Source organism: Theobroma cacao, chromosome 1 (assembly GCF_000208745.1).
Source record: "Theobroma cacao cultivar B97-61/B2 chromosome 1, Criollo_cocoa_genome_V2, whole genome shotgun sequence".
In the NCBI taxonomy this organism is placed as follows: domain Eukaryota; kingdom Viridiplantae; phylum Streptophyta; class Magnoliopsida; order Malvales; family Malvaceae; genus Theobroma; species Theobroma cacao.
Genome location: NC_030850.1, coordinates 2,769,301 through 2,796,859, shown reverse-complemented (window position 1 = coordinate 2,796,859; position 27,559 = coordinate 2,769,301). Strand labels below are relative to the sequence as shown.

The following is a 27,559-nucleotide window of genomic DNA, read 5'->3' as shown; positions in this document are numbered from 1 at the left end:
ACTAAATCAACTCCTCGCCCTTCGTTCATACCTGTGACTAAATTGACCCACTTTAATGGAAACCAGATGACACCCAGGAGCAAATGAAAACCAAAAGCAATATTTTTTAGAGATCATAAATTAAGAGGCATTGGAAGTCATCTCACCGATGCAGAAGACCATTTTATTAAATTAATCATTTCAATATTTGAAAATTCATTACTAACTTTGTTTTAAGCAACCATCATTAGCAATGCTATTACATCATGAGAATATTGGTGGGATATCAGTAAAGGCTAAAGAGACACTGTAAAAAGCAAATAAATGTGCAAAAATTAATGCCTTGTTCGGTTTGCCTGTTCATGTGGCAAGAAGTACGGAGACTTGGCATGCAAATATCTCTGGGTATTTGGATTACCGGTAGTAATACTTCAAAGTTTACCATCAGGAAAAACTAAAGAGCATCGTTTTCTCGAATCGACAACGTAAAAGGTCCCATCATGCCAGCTGCTATTCTTTTCATCATTATCACTCACTTTAGTCTCTCTCTAGGCACTTGGCTACAACGCCTATCAGTGACTTTTAACTATTCAATTTGATCCCTTAAAAGCTGTACGTGCTTCGGCTTTTACCGTTGCCTTGTTTCTTTGTTTAACTGAATCCTAGGATCAGACTGAGATGTCTGATCGGAAAACTGGGTTAATGGCAGACCAACTATCAAACACAACCTCAATTTTTGGTTTACGATTATGGGTAGTTGTTGGAGTTTGTGTAGGAGCAGCTTTTGTTCTCCTTCTTTTCCTCATTTCTCTCTGGCTTGCTTCAAAACGAACTAAACACAAACCTTCTTCAAAACCAAAAATCCCAGCTGTTTCCAAAGAGATCCAGGAGATCAAAATCGACCCTCCAAAGCCTCACAGGACTCAAATCCAAGCTGACCCTTATCCTGACCCTGACCCAAGTACAGGCATCGAAAGGCAGGCCTTGCTTCTGCCTCTGGAAGAGGAGAGTCCGACTGGTTACCATGGAATCCACATAGAAATTGGGAAAGATCATAGGATTTCCTATCCGGGGTTGTCTCCACATACAAGTGGTGAGGCACGTGGCGATTACGTGGCAGGAGTTGGGCCTGAAGTTTCACATTTGGGATGGGGGCATTGGTATACTTTGAGGGAGCTTGAGGTTTCAACAAATGGATTCGCTCATGAAAAAATAATAGGTGAGGGTGGGTATGGGATTGTTTACCATGGTGTTTTGGAGGATAATGCTCAGGTTGCTGTTAAGAACTTGCTCAATAACAGGTGCTTTTTTACTTGCTATAAAAATTTTTCTACCTTTCATGTCAATTTTGATTAATTTATTGGAGTTCAGCTGTCATATATAGGTTAAATTAAGTCTCATTCTTAATTTCTGAACTAATTTAGTGAATTGAAACATCTGATTATCCACAGAGGACAAGCTGAGAAGGAGTTTAAAGTTGAAGTAGAGGCAATTGGACGAGTTAGGCATAAGAATTTAGTAAGGTTGCTCGGTTACTGTGCTGAAGGAGCTCACAGGTACTCTGTTTTTGCTTAACTGCTCCTGTCTGTTATCTGGAAACTAATAGTCTTTGGCGTTCATTTGTAAAACTTAATGGCACTTTCTACGGCACATGTAAGAAAATTGTTAACAATTACATGTTGCCTTATTGTTAGGATGCTGGTATACGATTATGTAAATAATGGAAATTTAGAGCAGTGGCTTCATGGGGATGTTGGGCCTTGCAGTCCTCTTACTTGGGAAATTCGAATGAATATAATCCTGGGAACAGCCAAAGGGTTTGATTCAGATCAAATGAAGCTTACATTTTGGCTTTTATTTTTGTTGGTTTTTTCCTGCATTGTTTAATTAGTCATAACTGGATTGTTTATTAGGTTAACTTACCTTCATGAGGGACTTGAACCTAAAGTTGTTCACCGTGATATTAAATCAAGCAACATCCTACTTGACAAGCAGTGGAACCCCAAGGTTTCAGATTTTGGCCTTGCCAAGCTCTTGGGCTCTGACAGCAGCTACATTACAACCCGAGTCATGGGAACATTTGGGTTTGTTAAGTACCTCCTGTTCGCCGGCAGGTGTGATTTTGTGTATTTGGGCACCACTAACATTTAGTTTCTGTTTTTGTAGCTATGTAGCTCCTGAATATGCTAGCACAGGCATGTTGAATGAAAGAAGTGATGTGTATAGTTTTGGGATTCTTATTATGGAAATTATATCTGGGAGGAATCCAGTTGATTATGGCCGGCCTCCAGAAGAGGTTTGCATCACATAGCTAATCTAATATGATTTTGCTAATTTTTTGGGTTATATATGCCAAAGATTCTCTTTTTCTCAAAAAAATTTCTATGAAGGTTTCCTTCTTGCTCTCCCATGTTGCTTTTTGATTAAAAGTCAAGAATTTCCAGGTCAACTTAATAGAGTGGCTTAAGAAGATGGTTGCTAACAGGAATCCAGAGGGAGTATTGGATCCCAAGCTACCTGAGAAGCCTGCTTCAAGAGCATTGAAGCGAGCTCTACTTATAGCTTTACGTTGTGTAGACCCAAATGCACAAAAGCGACCTAAGATGGGCCATGTTGTACATATGCTTGAAGCTGAAGAATCCCCGTTCAAAGATGTAAGTATACAGATCTGCATATTAAATCTGTTCAAGTTCAATATAGCACTTTCTGCATATAAGGTATCCAGTCATATCAAATTTACTGAATTTAATTGTACCTTAAAAAATTTTAAAATATCAGGATATTATTCTTTGCATTAAAGAATTTTAAGTGAAAATGCAGGTGCAGAATGTACATGAATTCAGGTTCAGAACTGAACTTCATACTATTACTCCATTTTCGGTGCTATAGATATTATAGTGCACATATTTTACCATCTCCCTCTTCATGCAGTTAATGTATCTGGTTTATCTTCAAGAATTTCATGCCTTTTCCTCCTCCCCCAACATTTTTCACAACGTTGAAAATTATCAGTATAAGTAGAGGAAAATGGTCACCTAATTCAGTTTGAATTTTGAAGCTAAAGGAACCACTATTGACTCATTGGTCTAAGTAACTTATTTCAGGATTGTAGAGCTGGAAAGGATGCAGGACAGGCATGTCGTGACAGTCCAAAGAAAGCGTTGATAGAGAAAAGGGTGATAGAGTCAGGTGGCTATGAAGGTGCAATACCTCCTAACGATGCATGATGATAAGTTGGTGATATCAGGAATGTGAAGAAGAAAAGCACTGAATATGCTGAAATGTGCTGAAATTGTTTGAGGTGAATTACACATTCTAAGTTGCTTGTTCTACGTTTAGAAATGCCAATTTACATGATCCATTTTTTTCTTCCTTTTTTTTGGATATTTCTCCTTTAGTTTGTTGCCTCGTCGAAGGTGTCTATTCTAAATTGCAGATATGATATGCCTTTAAAAAGAAGGTCCAAATCAAGTTATTTCATCAATTTGTTTTCTAGGAGAGGCATTGAACTTTAAGTTTTGTCATGTGATCCAGAATCATTATTGTTGCTCAACAAATTCATTTTCAACAATACATATTCAATTCTGGATGATTGTTGTCAGCAACCATCTGTCAAATCATTGCTGCAGTAGCACATTTGATGAGTAATCCCTGAGCACCAGAGTTATTTGAGTTCATTAATGACACCAGACTGTCGAAATTGAGTGGGTGTAGTTGGATGGTTTTGTCATTTATCAATAATTAAGGTCCCTTTATCAACACATCTTTTTAGTTCAATCTTCGTGAGCAGAGAGGTTATGTTCTGACCTGAGAGAACTGTAGTCTATAGCCTGAGCTGGGATCTCTCCTTCATTGATGGTTGGCTGGTCCTTGCCAGCAGGTCATAGGGAGGCTTTCTATCACTCCGCTTTCAAGGCCAATGCAAACATTCCATTTCAAAGAATTTGGTGGATAACCCTGGCAATCCGCCCGTCCCCTGGCCACTATTGTTGTTCTGTTTCAGTTCTTTACATTGCTGTCGGTTTTGTTTTTTGTTTTTTTCCGAGACCTCCCTTAGTAGCTGTCCCTTATGTAAATACGCATAATCTATACTGCCAACATGCAGCTTCCCCACTCTTCCTTTTCTGGTGAGTTTTTTTTTTTTTTTTTTACAATTTTGCGCCCTATAATGGTGGGACAAGACTTCATATTGCTTTATCTGTGCTTCTAAGATGCATCAGAAACTTTACTGTTGGAAAATGACAAGGAACGAAAGATGATACTTTTTAGACAGTACACATGCTTACAAGCCTGGAATTCCTCTCAATTGGGGCACATGCACCTGATCTTCATAAAAGTTCAGCCGTATGAACAGCCCCCATGTTACCCCTGAAATTGGTAAGAATAAATCATCATAGAAACTTGTGACATTTTCTTATGTACAACATTTCCTCTTCCAGTTAGTCCCTGTTATCTTTTGGTTGCAAAATACTAGTGGTGGAAGTATAATCTTAAACGGTCAAATCCATACTTTTACATCAAGCTAACAAGCTTTCTATTTAAACAGATAGGGCAACCAATATATATATATATATATATAGAGAGAGAGAGAGTCAAATTAAATTAGAGCAGTATATGAATGCACTATCTAACAAATGAAAACTGAAACAGCACAGCTGCCTGAAGAAATGCTCTTGCAAATTAACCACAAGAACCTAAACAAGAAACTGATGAACAACTCCTCTGTAAGAACACTACCGTATGACTCAAATCTTAAAAATGAAAAAGGAAATTTAAACAGGCAAACTGGGGGTTATCATAACCGAAACAAGAGACTTATGGTCAAAACTGTGGCCAGCATCCACTGCAGTTGGACTGGTCTAACATCCATATTAGCAAAGCTGGAGTTAGATAGTGAAGGATTCTCTGTGGTCGTTTGAGTAGCAGCAGCAGGTGGGGGAGGTGATAATTTAGGGACGTCACAGCTGCCAAAGGTAGCATTGACCTGCCAAATATAACAATCATTGGTTAAACTGCAAGATTTACAGCTCTCCGCCAGTCCTTGTTATTTTCCCCCCTAAAGTAATAGAAATGTTCATTCTTTTATCACCGAAGCAAAGAGGGATATGGAAAGCTGACAAGAGAGGAAAGGAAAACTGTCTCCTCCAATAGCTAACCAACAATGCAGGGCATAAACTAACCATTGGATTAAAAAAATTGTCTATCCTTCCATATTTGTTGCAAAAGCAGTGTAATAAAATCTTCAGATTCTTCTTCGAAAGCAAAAAAGGGCTGGTTCATAGTCTAATTCTAATTGTAACGGCTACTAAACCACCAGCTTCGGCAGTTAATAGAAATCTTCAACTGAATCTTAAATTTCCCCTCAAATTAATCATCCAGCTATGAAGTAGTCATTTATTTCAAAAGTTAAATTGCATATTAAATGTTAACACACCTTGCAATAGGCTAAATTGTCACAACCACAAGTGAGATGACCATTTGCTATATCTACAGCTTCTGGGGCTCCTCCACCATCGCTCCTCTGCAACAAAAATCGATAATCGGTTTCAAGGACAGGCAGAAGTTATTAGATTAATATTAAAATGTACTATAAGATTCAGGTCAGTTCAAGAACCTGGTAAAAATCAACAGCAATGAAGTTTGGCCATCTATTTCCAGCTGCTTTATGACAGGTGTTCAACATACTAACTAGGGGAGCCGAATTTTCCGAGCAAGCTGTCGTCTGGTTCGGGTTAGTAGGAAAGTAGTTCTCAAGAACCAGTGATCTTGTTTTTGTATTCATAGGAGATGATTCAGCACGGTTTGGACAGGAACCAGCTTTCATCCCATCATTCCCATCTGCAATATCAGATCAAAACCGGCCTTTTACATCAAAAGACAAACTAAATTTGCTTCTACTTCTCTCTGAGTGCACATTTAAAAAGAGCTGAAAACAGAACTGGAACTCACACTCGTTTTCTACCACATATCTCCACTCATAAGCAATCCCCTCAGAAGCCTCCTTAGCTGATTTGGAGGTGAAGACTACCAGTCGCTCATTCTGCTTGACCATATCATCTACTGTCGGCCAATCTTCACCATTCTTGGGCATCTTTGCAACTGGAAACCAGTATTTTTTCAAACCAGCTGCATTGAAGACCTTTGTTAAGCCTTGTGGGGATGCCACATAATCCTCAATAAATATGGTGATAATCTCTGATGGATTTGCTTCTAGAAACGCTTGTATCTCTTTGAGCACATTAATGGCAGGTTGCTGAAAGGTAATGGAAGATTCATGGACGGTTAGCTAAGCATTTAAACAATAATTTTTCTAGAGAAATACAATTCAAGAGAATTTAAGCACCTATTGAACTTACAAATGCTGTGACATTGTAGCATTGGCCACCAAAGGAGTGACATAACCATATGTCACCATTGAAGTCATACATATCCAGCATAAGTCCACGAACCCCATTCTACAATAAAATGCATTTCATTGGAAAGACAATTCAATCCAAACTTAATCCAATCTTTAATTAACAACATGGACAATTAAAAAAAGGAAATATCTAAGTGAATGAACAAATCAAGTCTTTACATTAATAAACAAAAAGTTAATTCAGTCCAACCAAACTAAATAGATCCACATGTATATTTTTTAATAAATTAAAAATATAGAGCGAAATCCGCTGGGACAACTCTCTAATCTTCATATGTGGATATGATCTTGGAAATCCTATGCAGTGGGGTCCTTACCAATCATAGTGCATGTTAAATGTGAAATGATGGAGGGAGGGATTAGCTGGAAAGCTTACATGTTACTCAAAAGACATCTAACAACTCAACATCAAAATATGCTTAGTTTATAATCATAGCACAGCTGCTCTTGCACTTTCCTTCCTGCATCTAGCCTACTATTTCCTCCCCCCTTTTTGTTTTTGGGCGCCAAACCTGTTAGCTGTTACTATCTACATTGAAAGACTAAGATAGCCTTATGAATACACTTCATAATAGCTAAATTAATAGCTTCACCGCGTAATAATGGATGATAGTTGAGGATATTTTGGTCACTTGAGAAATCACTGAACAACAACATGCCTCAATTACAAGTAACTAACAAATGCGAAAGCACACATTTTTACCTTCATAAAAACTGAAATTCTAAAACAAGAAAAAAAAATAGTAAAAAAAATTGAAATTTAGTAAGCCTTACTTTAAGTTGATTGGTGATGGAGTCTTCCTGGTTAGCGGGAGCAATAATAGCCGGTCCAATAGCCGGTATCGCCCCTTTGAGGGCAAAAGAGTTATGAGTTGTCAGCCAAGAATATTTGTTAAATGGCAAACCTTTTACCTAACCATTTACCAAAACCAGACATAAAAACAGAACAAAAAATTTATATATCAGGAAAATAAACATTAAAAAAAAGAAAAAGGTATTACACGACATTAAATAAAAAGTTAGAACCAATAAACTGACACTGCTCCAACCTTCGATGTAGGGCTGAGTGGTTGAATCCGTGTGCATCTGGGTCGGGTATTGCCGTTGACGGAGCAAGTTTGACATGATAATCCGGAGTCACATGCACTGTTAGAAGAAGAAGAAGAAGAACATGTTTCTCCGATCTGTTTAAAGGTTAAAGAAAAGGGTTAAATACAGGGTTCATGTAAAGAAAAGAAATGGGTTGTGAGTTAGAAAGATAATTAATCAAAGTATTTTACCTTGAGACTGGAAGACATGGAGAAGAGATAAACTGTGATAAGGAGAAGTTGAAGGAGAAATAGGGAAAGACTAGTTGAAAGATTCAGTCTCTGAAAAAATAAGAGTAAAAACAATGAAAAGAAGATTGTCAGTTAAAAGGTTTTATGCAGCGATTAGACAAGGAAACATAAAAGGGCATTGCAGAAGGCTGTTACATACCTCCATTTCTGGCTTTTGAAAGAGACACAAAGAAAAGTGAGAAGGAAAGCGATGAAAAGTTTTGGGTGTTGAAAGAAAAGGAGTTTTTGGATTGAACTTTGGGGTTATTGGCTATGGGGAAACTGGGACAGAAGAAGGGGACGTAGGGTGAAGGCTATGGCATGAGACGGAAACGCGTGTGATGTCTTGTCCTAGAGCAGTTGGAAGGTTTTTCCTTTTTTTTTTTTTTTCTTTTTTCCTTTATATATCACAACAAAATTTGATAATTAAATGATAACAAAATTATGAATTATTAATTTCCCGTTTTTAAATTAATTAAGTACAAGGACTAAAATATTTGTTTAATGCGACTGGGATGAAATAATAGACAATGTTGGGATTCTATTTCTAGCTTTCTAGAAAGCATAGAAATTTCCGAAGAGATAAGTCCTCCAAGAAAATTCTTATACTCTCCATATGGAGACTTTACCAGATAAATATATATAATTAATTTATGTTCCCATTACAAGAATTGTGTTTACTTTCAAATTTCCTTTGTTATGTTTTTTGCAGCTTTTGATGACTAGGTTATTCTAATTAAGATGGCCTGCTGTCTCACTTTTCATTTTAAGGGTAGTAGTTAGAACTATTATGGGAAAAAAATATTTCATAAATACTATACGTGGAAATTGGAATCCTTCAACTTTGATATTTTAAAGTATTAGAATTGACTGTTTCACCAGAAAGAAAATTACTGGCTTAAGACAGATCAGTATTTAATTAGTTGGTGCCCTCTTTTTCTTATTGTTTCCATTGAATTCCTCTTTCAGACTTAGCTTTTTGGTGTCAAAAATCAGTATATGTGACAGAAGAAGAAAGAGTAAGTAAAATACATATTGCCATACAATTAAGCTCCTCAATCTATTAGAAAGAACCAATTAAAACTTATGTTTTGGCCTTTGTGTTTACTCTTTCCTTTTAGTTAAAAATTTTGAGCAAAATGGAACCAGTTCTCATTAGCAAAAGTAAGCCATCATAAGTTATTAGCTTTCCAATCCTGTTTTCCATGTTAGAACAAACACATGTTGTGGTCCATTTCCATTTCATTTGGAGAAAGTTATCAATGGTGGAATTACTCTGGTAAAGATGGACACAAAGAGACATATTTACAAAAGCATTATCAGGGGCAAAGTTTGAAGAGTTTCAAGCTCAGCTTCATTTGGTTCCCACAAGTTAGCATCAAAGAGGGAGTGTTGTAATTTGCAGTGCTTTCATCCTCCTATTTATTATTTTGTCATCAGATAAGTTTCCATTTAATTGCTGTAGTTAGTCTGTCAAGGAGCCATGTTGTTTACTTGTATTTTTCATCTCGGCTTTGTTCTAAAGGACATTATATGAATGGGGTCTTGTAAGTGAAACTTGTTCTTTTTCTTTGAGCTGTCATCCTTGTCTTGCAAGGCTTTTATGCAAATCTGGAAATTTAGTTAGTTAGTGGATCTGGACATATCTGAAACTTGTTCTGTTTTAAAGTAAAACAAGGTGACAAGCTTCATAGGAATAGCATTCACAATAAGAGGAGAGCATGCTTTTCTGTAATTGAAATTCAGATATCCATGATGGAGATACATGCTTTCCAGGCCTCTAGCAAAGAGAAAACAGAGTTAAAAGTTATCATCATGACTTGTATTGAAAGTGTCTGCAATTTCACAGGATAACTGCTGTAGAAGTTTGTTAGACTGGGACACTGAAAATTGAATATCAATAGCAGCTAGGTGCTAACAGAATCAATTATTATAAAAATCGAAATATAAAACTTAAAAATCTTGCTGCAATAAAGCCAAGATGCTAAAGTTCTTTATATGGGGTTTATTTTGAGGGACAAAGTTTAAAAAAAAAAATAAAATTAAGGGACAAAGTGAGGGATGAATAGTACTAGCTCTCTTGCTGGCCATGCAAATAATGAGGGGCATTCTCTATGAGCTAAAACTAAAAGGGCACTCTTCATGTCATGGTCTGTCTCCCACTACCATACGGCTTTTAGCAATGGAAAAGTGGAAAGAAAAAAAAGAGGGGTAATTTGGTTTTGAGAACGTGAAAAGTCCTCACCGTGTTGATAAAGGAACAACTGTGAAGAACGAAAACTTTAGCTGTTGCACTTCTTTTTTGTTGTCCTGTGGTTGCTTATTTTAGCATCAGAGCCGAGAAGGAGAAGGAATATCATACTGATTTTTACCAACCTCATGTTCAGAGAAGGGCAGAGTTCAACCATGGGTATTCTTAATGTTATGTCCACAATTTTGTTCATTGTCTCCTCCCTTTCGTTCAGTCTAGCAAAATCTGGCACTTATATCATCCACATGGACTCATCAGCCATGCCAAAAGCTTTCTCCAGTCACCACAGCTGGTATTTGTCAATGCTTTCTTCAATATTAGACCCCTCTGAAGCCGCCGCTGCCTCCACCACTATTTCTAAACATTTATACACTTATACTGATTCTATCAATGGATTCAGCGCCAGTCTCACTTCATCTGAGCTTGAAGCCCTCAAGAATTCTTTTGGGTACATTTCATTTACTCGAGATCTTCCTCTCACGGTCCATACAACTCATACTTCTCAATTTCTTGGTCTAAGCTCAGTGTCAGGTGCATGGACAGCTCCAAATAATGGTGAAGATGTCATAATTGGTATAGTGGACACTGGAATTTGGCCAGAGAGTGAGAGCTTTAGTGATGAGGGAATGAATAAAGTTCCCCCAAGATGGAAAGGAAAATGTGAGTCTGGCACCGAATTTAATTCCTCCTTCTGTAACAAGAAACTCATTGGGGCTCGATTTTACAATAAGGGTTTGCTTGCTAACAATCCGAAATTAACCATTCCAATGAACTCCCCCAGGGATATAAATGGACACGGAACACATACTTCATCAATTGCTGCTGGCAACTATGCAGAAGGTGCTTCCTACTTTGGCTATGCCTCAGGCACAGCCAAAGGCATGGCTCCACGGGCTCACATAGCCATGTACAAAGTAGTTTGGAGAGATGGAACCTATACATCAGATGTACTTGCTGCAATAGACCAGGCAATTAAAGACGGAGTGGATATATTGTCCTTATCCTTGGGCTTAAGTGTGGATGACAATATTTTGGAAGGTGATCCAATAGCAGTAGCCACTTTTGCAGCTGTAAAGAAGGGTATATTTGTAACAGCATCAGCTGGGAATGATGGGCCTTTGTATTGGACTTCAATCAATGGAGCACCGTGGATGTTAACTGTTGCTGCTGGTTCTATAGATCGTGAATTTGATGGAATTTTGACTTTGGGAAATGGAGTGCAGATCATCTTTAAATCCTTGTATCCAGGTAATTATTCTCTAATCCAAATGCCCCTGGTTTATATTGATGAATGCCTAAGCGTGGACGAACTAAAGCAATTAAGAAACAAGATCATTGTCTGCAAGGACCATCTAAGTATAAGCAATCAGCTTGAAAATGCTGAGTCTGCAAGGGTTTCTGCTGCTGTTTTCATATCCAATTATTCTTCTTTATCTGAACTTTACACTAGAAGCTCGTTTCCAGCAGCATTTATTGGCCTTCATGATGGCCAAACTGTAATAGACTACATAAAGCAGAATACTAATCCTAGGGGAAGGTTTCGATTTCAAAAAACAACTATTGGTACAAAGCCAGCACCAAGGGTAGATGCTTATAGTTCCAGAGGGCCATTTTTAAGCTGCCCCAATGTTCTAAAGCCAGACATTTTGGCTCCTGGCTCTCTAGTGTTAGCATCATGGTCTCCAATAAGTGAAGTTACTTTTGTCCGATCACATCCATTGTTTAGCAATTTCAATCTCTTATCGGGAACCTCCATGGCTACTCCACATGTGGCAGGCGTGGCAGCACTTATAAAGACAGCACACCCTGATTGGAGTCCTGCAGCCATTCGTTCTGCCATTATCACCACTGCCAAATTATTAGACAACACTTTAAGCCCCATTAAAGATGTTTCAAATTATAACTTCCCTGCTAGTCCTCTAGACATTGGAGCCGGACACATCAATCCCACCAAGGCTCTTGATCCTGGGCTTGTGTATGATGCAGCACCTGAAGACTACATTAAGCTTCTCTGTGCAATGAACTACACATCAAAACAAATTCGAGTCTTTGCAAACTCAAGTCACAACTGCTTGAGTCGGTCCTTGGATCTTAATTACCCATCTTTCATAGCTTTCTTTACAGATGAGCAGTCAACTTCAAATCAAAAAGTTGTGAAAGAATTTCGAAGGACTGTAACAAATGTAGGCAAGGGAGGGATGGCTTATACGGCAATGGTGACAGGCATGGATGGTATAAAGGTGATGGTGGAGCCTCAGAAGTTGATATTCAAGCAGAGCTACGAGAAGCAAAGCTACAAGCTCAGCTTGGAGGGCCCAAAATCATTGAAGACGGAAGTTATTTTTGGTTCTTTAAGTTGGGTGGATGATGATGGTAAATACATGGTAAGAAGTCCAATTGTGGCCACAAGCATCACGCCATGATAATGCACAGTTAAAAGCTTTGATTGGCCTATTATGTACCCTATGATTGTCTAATAATGCCATTTTTTTTTTTCTCAGCCAAAGTGGTTTTTCTTTGATTAATCACTGGAATACAGTAAAGGATAGGCCAAATGACCCACTATTAAAGTAACAGAACCCTGATAGAAGTTTGGTACTAAACCAGAATATAAGAAATATACCACAACAAAACCAAATAATGCCCATCACCGAAATGTGGGGAACCCACAATATAATCTAAGACCGAGACTATACATTAGACAGGCTTAGAGATAAAACAAAAAAGGGTGCTACCATCATGGATGTTGTGCTCCAGGAAGTTGTCAAAAAGACTGTCCACAAGGCATTGGCAAATTTGAAGGCCATTGTTAACTAGAAGCAATCACTTCTTCCATGTTTGAATACTGTGTCTGCAGTCCATTGCAATATGATGTAAACATAAGCTCCTTTCCTACCTTCTTTCCCTACCATGTTCTTTTTTTTTTCCTTTACTTTTCTTCTGCTTCTTCCTTTTATACAATTTAAAACTAAAGTACATTGCTGTCACCAACTAGCCTACATGCTGGAATGAAAAATCCTTTCTTTCCAAAATTAATAGCAGATACCATAGAGTCCTCTAGAACCAATCTTTGGCCTTGGATATCTCCTCTTTTATTTTCGCCTGGCTCCAGAAAACTTGCAAGAAATTTCTGAAGAACAGTGTAGGGTTTTATAAAATTTGAGAGTTATACAAAGAGAGTTGTTAGACAAGAGAGAGGAACGAAACAGAGGTGAACACCACCGTTTTCATTATCATTTTTCATATATATATTACAAACTTGGTTCTTACATATATAGAACAAAAGATGTAACAACACTTATTTTTAGCCAATCACAGCTCACAAAGCTAGGTCGGCTTGATAAGTCAATAAAAAAGAAAGAAAGACAGTCTAGTACTATCAATAGCATGACTGCTCCTTGAGCCATGTCCTTCACGTATTGTCATTCACAACAAAATGATGACAAAAGTTTCTTCAATTTCATCTCAAAATCCTAACAAACAGTGATCAATGTAGGCGATGAAAAGGCAAGTTGACGCCGCACACTGGCATTTTACTGGTCTCAACGTTAAGTTTGTGCTAAAAGAAGTTAATTTTATAATATAAAAGGGCAAGAAGTAGTGAAATACCTTTTCCTTTTCCTTTTGATTTTTGCTTGAGTGGTTTCACTACTTTTCTTTTATTAAGATGATAAGAGGTTTATGCGTAGACTATTTTTGAACAGAAAATTTCTTTTCTATCACTTTTTTCATTTCACACCATCACCAACAAGGCAGGTACTTAGCATCATTACTTTTTTGACCCATTTGTTCATCTCTAATTCCATCCAATTATTAATTTTTGGACCCATTTGTTAAAGTTTTTTTTTCCCATTCAATTAGTTACTAGAATCTTTATCTACCTTTTCAATACCTGAAGAGCTAAAATTTACCAATATATGTGTAGTATGACAGAAGAAAACGAAGTTTAAGTGAAAAACTTAGTTAAGCTCTTCATGAATGTATTAGAAAAGAACCAAATTAAACCATATTTTTTCACTTATGGGGGATTTAGGCAATGTCTTTGTATAAAACAAAAAAAACACTTAAAGCCCTGATGCTGAAATTCTTTACCGGGGATTTAACTTACAAAGTGGGGGGATGAAGCTCTGTTGCTGGCCATATTAATCACGAGGGCGGCTATACTCTGACAAGCTAAAACAATATTTCATGTGGCCTGTCGACTCCAAGTACCACGCGATGCTTCATCAAAGGAAAAAGATAGGAAAAAAAAACACAAACAAAGAGGGGAAATTTGGTGAGAACATGAAAAGTTTAATGCAGTACCGCTGTTACCACTCGCCATTTGATGTAAAACCAAATGGTAAATGCGGAACCAAATAATAAAGCATGCTACGTTGTTCGTTTTTCTATTATTGGAGGTGAGAAAGAGAAGAAAATCCTTGTTGTTTAAAGCGAAGGCCAAAGATCAAGTTCAGAGGCAGAGTTTAACTTTGACCATGAGTATTCTTAAGGTTATCTCCACACTTGTGCTCGCTGTCTCCTTCCTTTCCTTCATTCTAGCAAAGCCTGATAGTTATATCATATACATGGACTCATCAGCCATGCCTAAAGCCTTTTCCAGTTACCACAGCTGGTACTTGTCCATGCTTTCTTCAATATCAGATACTTCTGACACAGAAAGTGGCAGCGCAGCTACTTCAAAACTTCTATATACTTACTCTAATTCGATCAATGGCTTCAGCGCCATTCTCACTTTATCTGAGCTTGAAGCCCTCAAGAATTCTTTTGGGTACATTTCATCTACACGGGATGTTCCTCTTAAGGCTCATACAACTCATACTCCTCAATTTCTTGGTCTAAGCTCAACGTTGGGTGCATGGACAGCTCCAAACATGGGTGAAGATGTCATAATTGGCATACTGGACTCTGGCATTTGGCCAGAGAGTGAGAGCTATAGCGATGAGGGAATGACTAATGTTCCCCCCAGATGGAAAGGAAAATGTGAATCTGGAACCCAATTCAATTCTTCATTGTGTAACAAGAAACTCATTGGGGCTCGATTTTACAATAAGGGTTTGCTTGCTAACCATCCGAAGCTAAAAATTACAATGAACTCCCCCAGAGATAATGATGGACATGGCACACATACTTCATCAACTGCTGCAGGCAACTATGTAAAAGGTGCTTCCTATTTTGGCTATGCCTCAGGCACAGCCAGAGGCATGGCGCCGCGGGCTCATATAGCGATGTACAAAGTAATTTGGAGATATGGCATCTATGCATCTGATGTACTTGCTGCAATGGACCAGGCGATTGATGATGGAGTGGATATTTTGTCCTTATCCTTGGGTTTTAATGTGGAAGAACAGTTTTTGGAAGATGATCCAATAGCAGTAGCCAGTTTTGCAGCCATGGAGAAGGGTGTACTTGTACTAGCATCAGCTGGAAATGATGGGCCTTTGTTTTGGACTATAAGCAATGGAGCACCATGGTTGTTAACTGTGGGCGCTGGCTCTATAGATCGTAAATTTTATGGAATTTTGACTTTGGGAAATGGAGTTCAAATCACCTTTCAAACCTTGTATCCAGGTAATTATTCTCTAAACCAAAAACCCCTGGTTCTCCCGGATAAATGTGAAAGTGTCGAGGAACTAAAGAAATTAAGAAAGAACATCATTGTTTGCAAGGACCATCTAAGTATAAGCAATCAAGTTGAAAATGCTGGGTCTGCAAGGGTTTCTGCAGCCGTTTTCATTTCCAATTATTCTTCTTTATCTGAGCTTTACACCAGAAGCTCATTTCCAGCAGCATTTGTTGGCCTTCACGATGGCCAAACTTTGATAGACTACATAAAGCAGAACATTAATCCTAGGGGAAGGCTTCAATTTCAGAAAACAACTATTGGTACAAAGCCAGCACCAAGGGTAGATGTTTATAGCTCCAGAGGGCCATATTTAAGATGCCCCAGTGTTGTAAAGCCAGACATTTTGGCTCCTGGCGCCGCAGTGTTGGCGTCATGGTCTCCGATTAGGGAAGTTACTTCTGTCCGATCACATCCATTGTTTAGCAATTTCAATCTTGATTCAGGCACGTCCATGGCTACTCCACATGTGGCAGGCGTGGCAGCACTTATAAAGAGAGCACACCCTGATTGGAGCCCTGCAGCCATTCGTTCTGCCATTATAACCACTGCCAATTTATTAGACAACACTTTAAGCCCCATCAAAGATCCTTCAAGTTATGACCTTCCCGCTACTCCTCTAGACACTGGAGCCGGCCACATCAATCCCACAAAGGTTTTTGATCCCGGGCTTGTGTATGATGCAGCACCTCAAGACTACATAAAGCTTCTCTGTGCAATGAACTACACATCAAAACAAATTCGAATCTTTACAAACTCAAGTCACAACTGCATGAGTCAGTCCTTGGATCTTAACTACCCATCTTTTATAGCTTTATTTACTGATGAGCATTCAACTTCAAATCAAAAAGTTGTGAAAGAATTTCAAAGGACTGTAACAAATGTAGGCAAGGGAGGGATGGCTTATACGGCAAAGCTGGCAGGCATGGATGGTATAAAGGTGATGGTGAAGCCTGAGAAGTTGATATTCAAGCAGAGATATGAGAAGCAAAGCTATAAGCTCAGCTTGGAGGTTCCAAAATCGTTGAAGATTGAAGTTATTTTTGGTTATTTGAGTTGGGTGGATGATGATGGTAAATACGTGGTGAGAAGTCCAATTGTGGCCACAGGCGTCACCCCGTAGCCATAATCTTGTAAGAATTGAGTTCTGTTTGCACATGAAATGGCTGTTCGCGCCAATGTGTTTTAAAGCAAGGAAGAAGATCATATGTTGAAAGAGGTGTCTAATTAGTTTTATTTTATGCTTTGTATTTTGAATTTTATTGGTAGTTACTAGTTAGTGACTCTGAAAAAGAAACCATGTTCTATGTTATGCATAGGTTGACAGTTACCTGATACACCAGCCAAGTAGTGGAGAGTGGCTCCATGTCACTCTTCTATTGTTGGTCCATGTTTCTTGGCAGTTTTATGTTAATGCCCTCTCTCTCGTTGTAATTGGGTTGACCTCTTATAGAGGTTGAATATGAAAAAAAGTCTGTAGCAGTGTGTTTTTTCATCTTTCTACCTGACTCCATTTTTTCTGTCTATCTCTACTGGTCTCGTTCTTCAGATAATATTATTTTTTCTTTAAAACACCAAAATTTAACAAGTCTACTTATACTAAGTCTACTTAAGAAGACAAAGTTGGTGCTCTGTTTGGCCTATAATTATGTACCACGTATGATTGAATAACGATGCAATATGATGTCAATTAAGCTCCTTTTCCGACCTTCTTCCCTTCTTTGTTGTTTTATCTCTCCTTCTCCTTTATCCTGCTTCTTCCTTTTACAGTTTTTTTCTTTAAAATATCCCTAAAAGGAATGTACTTCAGCAACTACTCCTAGCCTACATGGTAGAATGAAAACTCCTCTCTTGCCCAAATTCATAGCAAACCAGTGAGTCCTCTGCTTAGCAGCTGGTCATATCAATCCCGAGAAGGTACTGGATCCTAGATCACTTGAAACACAACTGCAGCAGCCTGTGCAAGAATTCTATTTGTGGGAATAATTAAAATTTATTAGACTATGAAGCAAATTTGAATGATCACAAGATTACCTTCTTATGGTTGTTTAAACCCATCTTTGGACTTCAATTTCGCATCTTTCATTGCCTTCTTTAATGCTAGAGGCACATCTTTGGGCCCAAAAGTGGCGAGAACTTCCAAAGAACAGTGATGAATGCAGGACATGGAAAAGCAAATTATACTAATACACAGCTGGATCCAATTATTGGTTACAAGGTGAAGATTGAGCCAAAAGATGTTGCTGTTTTTTTTTTCTTAAAAAAAAAAAAGAAAAACTAGGTACCAAAACGGAAGCAACAAACTCATATTAAAGGGAGCCAAAAGTGATGAAAGATTTAGTACTTCACACTTCCCTGACAAGGTAAGCATGTGGTCAGAGATCCAGTTGTGGCCATCAGAATCATCCTCTAATTTTTGTTCAATCTATAAAGATTTTGTATGCTTTTCACACTTAGATTTTGTAGCTGGTGAAACTAAGCTTTGGTGTCCATATGAGATAGATTGTCATCTTGCATGGTCGGTTGTTGCAGCTTCCCTTAGGCATAAGACCCGCCGAGTCCATGCACCATGGTCCAACCACCACAGAACACAAAGTAAACTGGCCAGGCGAAAATCAGGTAAGACTTTTTTGACAAATTGAAGATAATTCGTCGACGGTGCATTGATTAGCGCCCTCAAGTCAACCTAATTTGCTGCATTAGGCACATGACAAGAGCCCCTCAAGTGACCAACTGACCAACCAGTGGACATACGTATGGTTAACTAGAGAAGGAAACTTGTACAGACATAAAATAATATTGCCGGCATTAATGAATTTGACCCTGATCAAACCCTGTAAAATTTCTAAAATGAATTTGTGAGCCAGGGCATTGGCCCATGAGAACAATTTATTAAACAATCCCCCACAAAGAGCTATAGGGGAAGCTTTAGTTCTTGCTTCATAGTTCATCCCCTTGATTTAGTAATTAGGATATAAGATGCAATGAGATTTTGAGGCCCACGCCATATCCTTCCAGGTTGATCTTGCCTTGGTGCTTTCAACACAATATTCAATGCTGTTACTTCGGTTTAATGGTAACTTTGATCTTGATTCACTCACAGTGCAGATACACTCATCTTAACAGTGGCTTTTGCTGAGATCATATAAGAACTCAGGCTGGAGATCTGCAGTGAAACTATTATGTGTAAAAATAGTTAAAGTTGACAAAAATATATGAATACAAAAACATTTAACTGGACAACTGCCATTGCTTTCTCTGTCAAGTCCCACCTTCTCCCATTAATTACTTGCTCATACAATGACTTTGATAACATTAAACAAAACACAATTGCAACGTGCAGACACCAAAACGTACGTTCGAGAGATCCTACACATTTAGTAAACATTAATTGAAGTAAACAAATCCATCAAACCCCTCTACTCTCTTGCTCTTTCTTCTTCTTCTTCACTAATTTCCTGTCTTCAGCTAAAACAACAGCAAAAAATAGGAGGAAATGTCGGCTCATCTCACCAAGACAGACTCAGAGGTGAGCAGCCTGAGTCAATCTTCACCAGCAAGGTCCCCTCGTCGCCAAGTCTACTACGTTCAGAGTCCATCAAGGGACTCCCATGATGGTGAAAAGACTACAAACTCATTCCACTCCACGCCGGTGATCAGCCCCATGGGCTCACCTCCTCACTCTCACTCCAACTCTTCATTAGGCCCTCATTCCTCGCGTGAGTCTTCTTCCACCCGCCTGTCTGGATCCCTCAAACCACATCGAAAACACGAGGGATCTCGCAAGGGTCGCAAGCCATGGAAAGAGTTCGATGCCATTGAAGAAGAAGGTTTGCTTGATGGTGATGGCGTCCCTCACGGCCTCCCTCGTCGTTGTTATTTCCTTGCATTTGTCGTTGGCTTCTTTGTGCTTTTCACTACCTTTTCCTTGATCCTATGGGGCGCTAGTAGACCTCAAAAACCTAAAATCACCATGAAGGTTAGATTCTTTATTTTTCCATTTCTTTCTTTATCTTTCACTGGACCATTTCTAGATTTGACATGCATTGCCTTGCTTTTTTTTTCCCCTTGTTTTATAAATGTAAGCTTAGATTGCAAAATCGTGAAAAGGGCATGGACTAATTTTGTTGCAGAGCATTTCGTTCAATGAATTTGTGGTTCAAGCTGGTGCGGATTTCTCAGGACTGGCTACGGAAATGGTATCAATGAACTGCACAGTGAAGCTCACATACCGTAACACAGCAACATTTTTCGGGGTTCATGTAACATCAACACCCTTAGATCTCTCTTACTCTCAGCTCACTGTGGCCACTGGATCGGTAAACCAACCATGACCCCATCTCCAATATCAAATGTTTTGTGCATTTTGTCTTCTTTCATCGGGGGTTCATTTATTTATTCTTCCCAAGCAAATTATTATACGGGTTTTTTTTTTTTTTGTTTGCAGATACGCAAGTTTTATCAATCAAGAAAGAGCCAAAGAGCACTAACTGTCATGATGAAAGGGAGTCATATTCCATTGTATGGAGGCGGGGCTAGCCTGGGTAGTCTGAATGGCGCACCGACTCAGCCAGTGCCATTGACACTCAACTTCATGGTTCGTTCTAGGGCTTATGTTTTGGGCAAGTTGGTCAAGCCCAAGTTCTACAAGAGAATTGAGTGTTCGGTCACCATGGACCCCAAGAAGATGAATGTGGCTATTTCACTAAAAAACAAATGCATTTACAGCAAATAATTTTATCGTTTGTTTGATGGCCTGAAATTATTTTGAGAGAAAATATGGTACAGCGAGATGAACGAGACTGGCCAGGCAAGTTTACGCGAGTAGCTTGGATCGTGAAGACCGGGCTCAGGATTCTCTGGCTGTAACAATCAATCAAAGGGCATTGGGAATCTAGTGGTCGGTGGTTTCAATATTATATAGTTTTTGGCCTTTCTAAGATATGTTTACACTTATAAGTTAAACGAGTTTTGGATATAAATTTTTATGCTTTGCTCCAAATATTTGGAACATTTTGTTGAATGCTTTACCTTTTTTTTTTTTGCCTTAATGGGCATTAAGATGGAAAATATGATTTGGAATTCAAGTCAAATATTTGTTTGAAGATGTATCAATTTTGAACTTAGATTATTTCTATTATATTTAATTGTCGGTCTGAAAAGTATAAGAATATTTTCACAAAAAAAAAATTTCAACATTTTTTCATGTTTGAAAAGGAAAAAAAATATAAAAATGAAGAAAAAAATTTACGGATCAATGAAAAATAAGCCGTTGATCCTAAAAATTGTCTTACACACTGTAATTTTGATATTGACTTTCAATATGCTCTTAAGTGTCTGAGTTAATTTATATTTTTACAATTTTAAAATCAAGGTTTTGTTGATTAAAATGTACTCTTTTTATTTCGTTTAGAATTTTATAAATTTTAATAAAATCTTTAGCAGTAGTGGGAAGCCGGATTTACCTTTGGGCCGGGTTTGGACAGGGATGCTTTGGGTTGTCATTAGACTTGTCAAATAATGTGTTTTACTATTTATAATACAAAATATATAAGTTCAAATATTACAAATATTAAAATTAAAGTATTTTTATTATGATAACATTAAATTATATACATATAATTAAGCGGGTTTCGGCGAACTTTTCCAAGATAAATTGAACTATGCATTATAATTGCAAACTCAACCTTAATCTTTATAGAATTTTTCATATATTAATGAAAAATATATGAAAATGTATTCTAACTTTTAAGCTTAATAATGAAATTATATCAACTTTAGGAATGAAACGTGTATATATTATACTTAATTTTGAACAATTAAGTTTTACACATTTATAACAAACTGTTCTTGGACTTTATAAATCCAAAAGCTTAAATAAATAAATCACCTTTTTCTTGTTCAAACTACATTAATTTGTTAAATACATATAAATCAAGCTCAAGTTCAATTATAGAACTAAACAACAAGCATATATAATTCTGACCATTTGATTCACATAACTTGACATAAAGTATTAAAAACTGGGGCCTGGACCAAAGGAGAGAGAGAGCCTTCGAATCCTAACTTGGACATTTCCCACCCCCTTCAGGCAGCAAGTGGTCTACATGAATTGCTCCATTGTTCATACATATACCTTTGAAACCCAAGTTTATGTTCTTTGCTGATCTATGCCTGGAATCAATCCCATCATTCTTTTTAGCTGGATACACAAGAGGAGAAGTGGTGGACTAACTCTCTGGAGAAAGGTTAAAAAGAAAGAAAGAACAGCTTCGACAAGGAGCTTCCAGGAACTTGCCTGAATAAAAACAAAGTCTGCATTCAAGGCAATTGCAGTTTCCTTTTCCTCATGGCATGTCTACATGATGATAAAACATTTTCACCACACTTTCTTTTTTCCTGAATTTCTCAAAGAGTCAATTACAAACATGTACCTTCATTTTCCGATTTCTTCTGTGGGTAATGAAACCAAAGCATCCTTAAGTTCAAACGGAAAGAATATGCCAGTTTATGGATGTGGGGGCAGCTCTTTTGAGGGCCTAAACTCTTCTAGCCATGTAGCCAACTAACCACTTGCCATGCCTTCATTAGCCGCCAGCCTTTGCCTCAAAGTTCAAAGTCATCATAGTGACAAAGATAGATACCATCCATTCCAAATTCCAGAGGGGAGAGGTCCATGTTATGTTAATGCCATATAAATTAAACCAGCACTCTTAATCAGTTATACTTTTCCTCCTACAAAGTTAGTATAAAGTCTCAGCTTGCAATGATCCGAAGTCCACTACAAACTAATGCGCATCACTTGTTCAAGAAGGAAAACCCAAGATGAAAATCATAAGAAAAACAAACAAAAAAAAAAAAGAAAAGGAAATGAAATGAAAGGAAGGTTTGCAAAAAACTCAAACCGGCGACAATCAAAAGCAACATGAACCAGAATCATGATGATTAGGTGAGGAGATCTTCATAAATTCTTTATCATAACTTTGGAAGAAAAATATATATATACATATAGAGGGCGTAGTTATGAAGCAATGACATTTGGATGTTATATATAGCATATGAATCTCATGGAAAACGTTTCTTCTTTATGTATGGCATGCCAATCTTGTGCATGGAATTGGATCCAAAATACTGATGAGCTGTTAAGTTTAATACTTTGCATTCTCCTGTCCACATATTGATATGGGTTCATATATTTTAATATTAACATTTAGTTTTGGTATTGACTTGCTAAATTCCTTATTATTGCTACTACTTATTTGCTTTTGAAATGAAAGAAAAAGAGTTTGGTGTGGATATGAGTACAAAATGGTTAAAGCAAGTTAGTTTAGCTTTTGTCATGCATTAGACCACAACCCAAAGTCCCACCCAACGACTTATGCTGCACCGACGGGTTGTTTTACAAAATGCTTGGGTTGGGGCAATCTAGATAGAGGTGTCGGCAGGCTGCAGTCTGCCTACATTCTTTGCTTCTTCTGGGCGTTGAGAAATCATTATTGCTTAACGCAAGGAAATTCTTTATCACTCATTTCACTATTATTAAGTTATTTTATTGAAAGACAATGATACTTCACTGAATTGCTCTTTTATTTTTTATTATAGAATTATAATATTTATAATGTGTAAGTATATAAAGTTCATTAACTATGTAATTCTAAATAAAAGAACGAAACGGTAAAATAAAATAAAAAGAAGTAAAAATATATATTCGGTTAACTTTATATTGACATCAACATTACGTTACATGATTGAAAAATCTAAATTAATCTCAGTCAATCACCAAAGCTAGAAGTTCGACTAGTTGATTTGTATGACTTGAGCTGCCCTGCTGGTTGGCTATGTGGCTGCCCTGCCTGGTATTTGAAGTTTGGACAAAATAATAAGCTCCACAAGAAAACAAGCACGAGTTTCACACGTGAATTCAGTTCAGACTGCAATATGTCAACCATGATTTCATCAAAGAGAAGTAGCAGATTCATCTCTTCCTCACCTTCTCCCATTAGTCCTTGGAAGTTCAAACACATGAATGTGTTACTCTTTGAAATTTAGGAGTCTATGTTCACATATGCTCGAGGGGTCAAGTCAAAAGTTGGAATTTGAGAATACAACACACGGATTGTTAGACTGAATATCTCAATGTTAGATGAACAATTACCGACCGCCGTAAAAAAATGATGATTAGGTAAAATTTGATTGGAATTGGAACTTGAACTGAAGCAGCCCAACAAATTCTTAACAACTCAGGGTTAATTTTCTGCGTAAGTAAAGTTCAATATTTGTTGGGAAAGGAATTGGAATTTTTCTTTTTATTTCAAGGAAAATTCAAATAAAGAATCGCTGTACACTCTGTGGCCATCTGAGTAGCCAATCAGAACTTTTCATCAGAAAAAAGTCAGTCTGCCTACGCTTTCCTAATCATTTACAAACAAAAATCATCACCAATTGCCACCAAAAAACGAAAACCAATTGGATCAGAGCCGTCAGATTTGATGAAGGCAATTAAACCACTTTCTCTTTTTCTACCTCAAGGTGATCCAGCTCCCGGAAACTGACCAATTGGGTGCCTGATGACAAGCCAATTGATGAATCCGATCCAAAGGTGATGACACGTAACTCGAAAACGATGAAACGAGGCTTGAATTCTCTTGGAAAGTTGATTGAGAAGAAGCTGTATATTGGGTTGAAACCCAGTCTGGAAAATCAAAAGGACATCTTGGTGACATTGAAAATTCTTCACAAGAACAATTTGGAGATGGCGATTCTTCTTCCAGTGCAACAGTCTCATCATCAGCAGCCACAAAAGGATGATCCAGGAGCATCTCAGCGGTCCATCTGTTATTTGGATCCTTGACAAAGCACTTTTCAAGAAAATCTTTTCCATCCTTAGATAACTCTGCAGGAATTTCAGGCAATTCATCACTAACACCAATTTTAATCAACAAAGCCGCCAAGTTTGTTCCTGGTTTCAAATTCCAGGCAGGTTTCCCTGTAAACATCTCAACAATGACACACCCAAGTGCCCAGATATCCACAGGTGAATCATACTCATTATCAATAACCGACTCTGGCGCGATATTAAGAGGAGTTCCCCTGATTTCTATCCTCCTCGGTTCATCTCCCTCTTCTTCCCCGATTCTCTTTGCCAATCCAAAATCAGTTATCTTGACATTCCCATTACCGAACAAAAGAACATTTTGAACTTTAATATCACAGTGAGCAAACCCCTTGGCATGAACAAAGAGTAACCCTTTAAGTATCGATCTTGCATATCTTCTAACATCGGATTCTATCAAGTTTCCACCACTTTTCTTAACCTGATCAGCCAAGCTTCCCTTATCAGCATACTCCAAGAACAGATTATACAAGCTCTCACCGTTCTCGAGTGTATAACCATCGCCAAAACAACGGATGATTTGCGGGCAAAAACCAAGTTGATCAAGCACTTCCTTCTCGCTCTTGAGAGAAACAGACTTGATGGTTTCACAAGACTTGACAGCCATTACAGAAGGGCTCTTTGAAAAACCCTTTTTAGGTAATACCAAATTGACAGTACCAAAACTTCCGCACCCAATGGTATCTCCTCGAACCCAGTCCATTGAAGACTCCAACTTTCACTCAAGAAATCAAGGTTGTTTTCTCAGTTGAGGGCCGGTTTTGGGAGAAGCAGAGGGCTCTTTAGCTTCTTTCTTTGTGAGAGAAAAACAAAGCGAACAAAAAACAGAGGCCGCAGGGCTTTCAAGTGGCGGAAACCTTTTATATATAGGAGGAAGAATTTTTTTTTTTAATTTTTTGTTTATTTTATTGGTAGGCGGCCAATTCTCGTGGTATGAGATGAAATTTCCTGTAATTAATGCACGTGATAAGCAAGGATATTTATTTGTTTTTTTATGATTTTCCAAATTTGGATATGAAAACAACGCACCCCAGTTTTGAAACGTGGTTGATATGGCGGATCCGTTGAGATTTTTACTCGAGAGTTAACACCACGCGGATTTGGATTTTTATACCATACTACTATTCCATTACAAATTTACAATTTTTCTAAATACTTAATTAAGCATGGCTCATGAGGCATTCCCCCTCTTTAATACTATTTTAGTAGCTGATTAATTTGGTTATAATTAATTATACTTGTAGTAGACATACGTGTAAGTTTAATTAACCCACCCATATAAACTTTAATTAAATCAGTTTGTTTGTTTTTTTTATATAAAAAAAAGGAAAGCAAATTGACTAAATTAGTGTAATTAATATTGTTGATAAATGTTAGGAGTTGTTAAAGAGCATTTGTCAAAGAATTAGCAATAAATTACAAATTTATGATCAAGTTAGATTTCTGTTTTCAAGATCAAAGTAATGGACAAGGACAGAGTTGTTAATAATTAGGACTATTTACCCCATTTCTCTATCAACTTTCTTGTCATTTAACTAAGTTATTTATAGAATTTATATCGAAAAAAAATATTAATTGCTCGTGAAATTTTTAAATATCACGTCCCACAATGTATAAGATAATCATTTAATTAAATTGTGATAACTTGACATTGAAAATCAACTTTCTTTTTTGTTACATGGAAACAAAGCATAGTCAGTGATCAGATCCTAATCTTCCTTTGGCATGGGTGATTGTGTACGTGTCCCTCTCTTTTCTCTTACAATGTTCAAATAGTAAAGCACACAATTCCAGTTGTCACCTGAAGGAAAAGAAATGTAACTAATTTTTATGGGGGTTGCCTGACAATATAGAGTTGGCAATTTATGAATCACTTTTTCATATGATTGATTATCTTTCTTTAATTTTTATTTTATTTTATTTGGCAGTGATAGGCTAAATACAATTGAATGTGGAAGCAGCTATCTGCAGACACAAAATCTCCGAACGCGTGTCTCATGTGCTGTGAACAATGTCCATCATGTTTGAAAGCGCCTTATCAAGTAGATTTCAATTCTTTAAAGCAAAATACACGTAATTTGGTAGCACCATATTTCCTTTTTGGGATCTTGATATTAAACACGTTGGCTTGGTTTCCCTAGTGTTGCCGGCTGTCACCACCTGACCCAGCTCACAACAAGTATGGACAATTGCCCTAATAAACTATTTTAAAATTAACCTAATTATACAAAACCAAGTAACTTGCATTACTTAATTCAATATTTTTTTCTATAATAAATTACATAATGAACGTAAACGTTTTCACTCAATTTTTGATAAATTTGTAAATATATACAAATAAAAATTACAATCATAACAAACTATTACACCCATTTAAAAAATAAAATAAATAATGAAACAATCATTTTCAACATAAGATGAACAGACTTTAACCTAGCTAAGACTTGTTGTCATTCGAATTCTTAATTAAGATTGTAGCATATTTGGATTTGATTGTCTTGAATTAAGCATATTCTCTTTTAAAAGTCATTTTTAAATTATGATTGTTATATAGTACATATTTAAATAAATTAAAAAAACTTCTTGATTTGAGTTTTTTTTTATAAGAACATTCTGAATTAATTACTTTTCAAACATAAAAAAAGAATTATGACTAGGCATGCATAGGTTGATAAGTTGCCAATGCAAAATATATTTTAACAATTACTAGCCTTAAAAGTTAGTTTAAAAATACTAATAAAATAGATGAAACAGGGAGGGTCCAATGAGACAATTAATATCCCATAACTGTCATGAGGAGGCGGTGTGGGTTTCAGATCATCCTCAATCCAGCTGCACGTTAACATTACCTAAGCTTTGAAAATTCAGATCAATTTGGCCAACTTGTTTAACTGGAAAGTGAGCTCATCATGGAATCAGTAGCATTCACTTCGAATCCAGTTCTCTCTCTGCACAAAGAAAGAGAAAAGGGGAGGTCACGTTTTCGCTCTGCAAAACTTAGCCATCACATGTTGGCACGTTCTACCCCTGAAATTATATATCACTTGTCTGTTGGGCACCGCTTAATTTCTTTCTA

General features: G+C 37.3%; 6 protein-coding genes across 6 annotated transcripts; 4 read left to right on the top strand and 2 right to left on the bottom strand.

Moving 5' to 3' along the window:
- On the top strand, positions 508-3,580 carry LOC18611152 (probable serine/threonine-protein kinase At1g01540). The gene is made up of 7 exons (XM_007047229.2): positions 508-1,280; positions 1,431-1,535; positions 1,674-1,796; positions 1,893-2,063; positions 2,146-2,275; positions 2,424-2,633; positions 3,084-3,580. Exons 1-7 carry the CDS (start codon positions 658-660, stop codon positions 3,204-3,206), a joined length of 1,485 nt encoding a protein of 494 aa, XP_007047291.2. The 5' UTR covers positions 508-657; the 3' UTR covers positions 3,207-3,580.
- LOC18611150 (PI-PLC X domain-containing protein At5g67130) lies at positions 4,559-8,081 on the bottom strand. Its single transcript, XM_007047225.2, has 9 exons — positions 7,877-8,081; positions 7,678-7,767; positions 7,447-7,581; positions 7,172-7,309; positions 6,336-6,434; positions 5,929-6,232; positions 5,594-5,817; positions 5,414-5,500; positions 4,559-4,963 (listed from the first exon to the last, which is right to left on the bottom strand). Exons 1-9 carry the CDS (start codon positions 7,880-7,882, stop codon positions 4,775-4,777), a joined length of 1,272 nt encoding a protein of 423 aa, XP_007047287.1. The 5' UTR covers positions 7,883-8,081; the 3' UTR covers positions 4,559-4,774.
- On the top strand, positions 9,571-12,467 carry LOC18611149 (subtilisin-like protease SBT1.9). The gene has a single exon (XM_018124523.1). The coding sequence runs from the start codon at positions 10,096-10,098 to the stop codon at positions 12,388-12,390; it is 2,295 nt and encodes a 764-aa protein (XP_017980012.1). The 5' UTR covers positions 9,571-10,095; the 3' UTR covers positions 12,391-12,467.
- On the top strand, positions 14,221-17,091 carry LOC18611148 (subtilisin-like protease SBT1.9). Its single transcript, XM_018124517.1, has one exon. It carries the CDS (start codon positions 14,314-14,316, stop codon positions 16,711-16,713), a length of 2,400 nt encoding a protein of 799 aa, XP_017980006.1. The 5' UTR covers positions 14,221-14,313; the 3' UTR covers positions 16,714-17,091.
- LOC18611147 lies at positions 18,845-20,677 on the top strand. Its single transcript, XM_018124540.1, has 3 exons — positions 18,845-19,569; positions 19,724-19,909; positions 20,038-20,677. Exons 1-3 carry the CDS (start codon positions 19,087-19,089, stop codon positions 20,323-20,325), a joined length of 957 nt encoding a protein of 318 aa, XP_017980029.1. The 5' UTR covers positions 18,845-19,086; the 3' UTR covers positions 20,326-20,677.
- Positions 23,755-25,330, bottom strand: LOC18611144 (mitogen-activated protein kinase kinase kinase YODA). Its single transcript, XM_007047219.2, has one exon. The coding sequence runs from the start codon at positions 25,184-25,186 to the stop codon at positions 24,110-24,112; it is 1,077 nt and encodes a 358-aa protein (XP_007047281.2). The 5' UTR covers positions 25,187-25,330; the 3' UTR covers positions 23,755-24,109.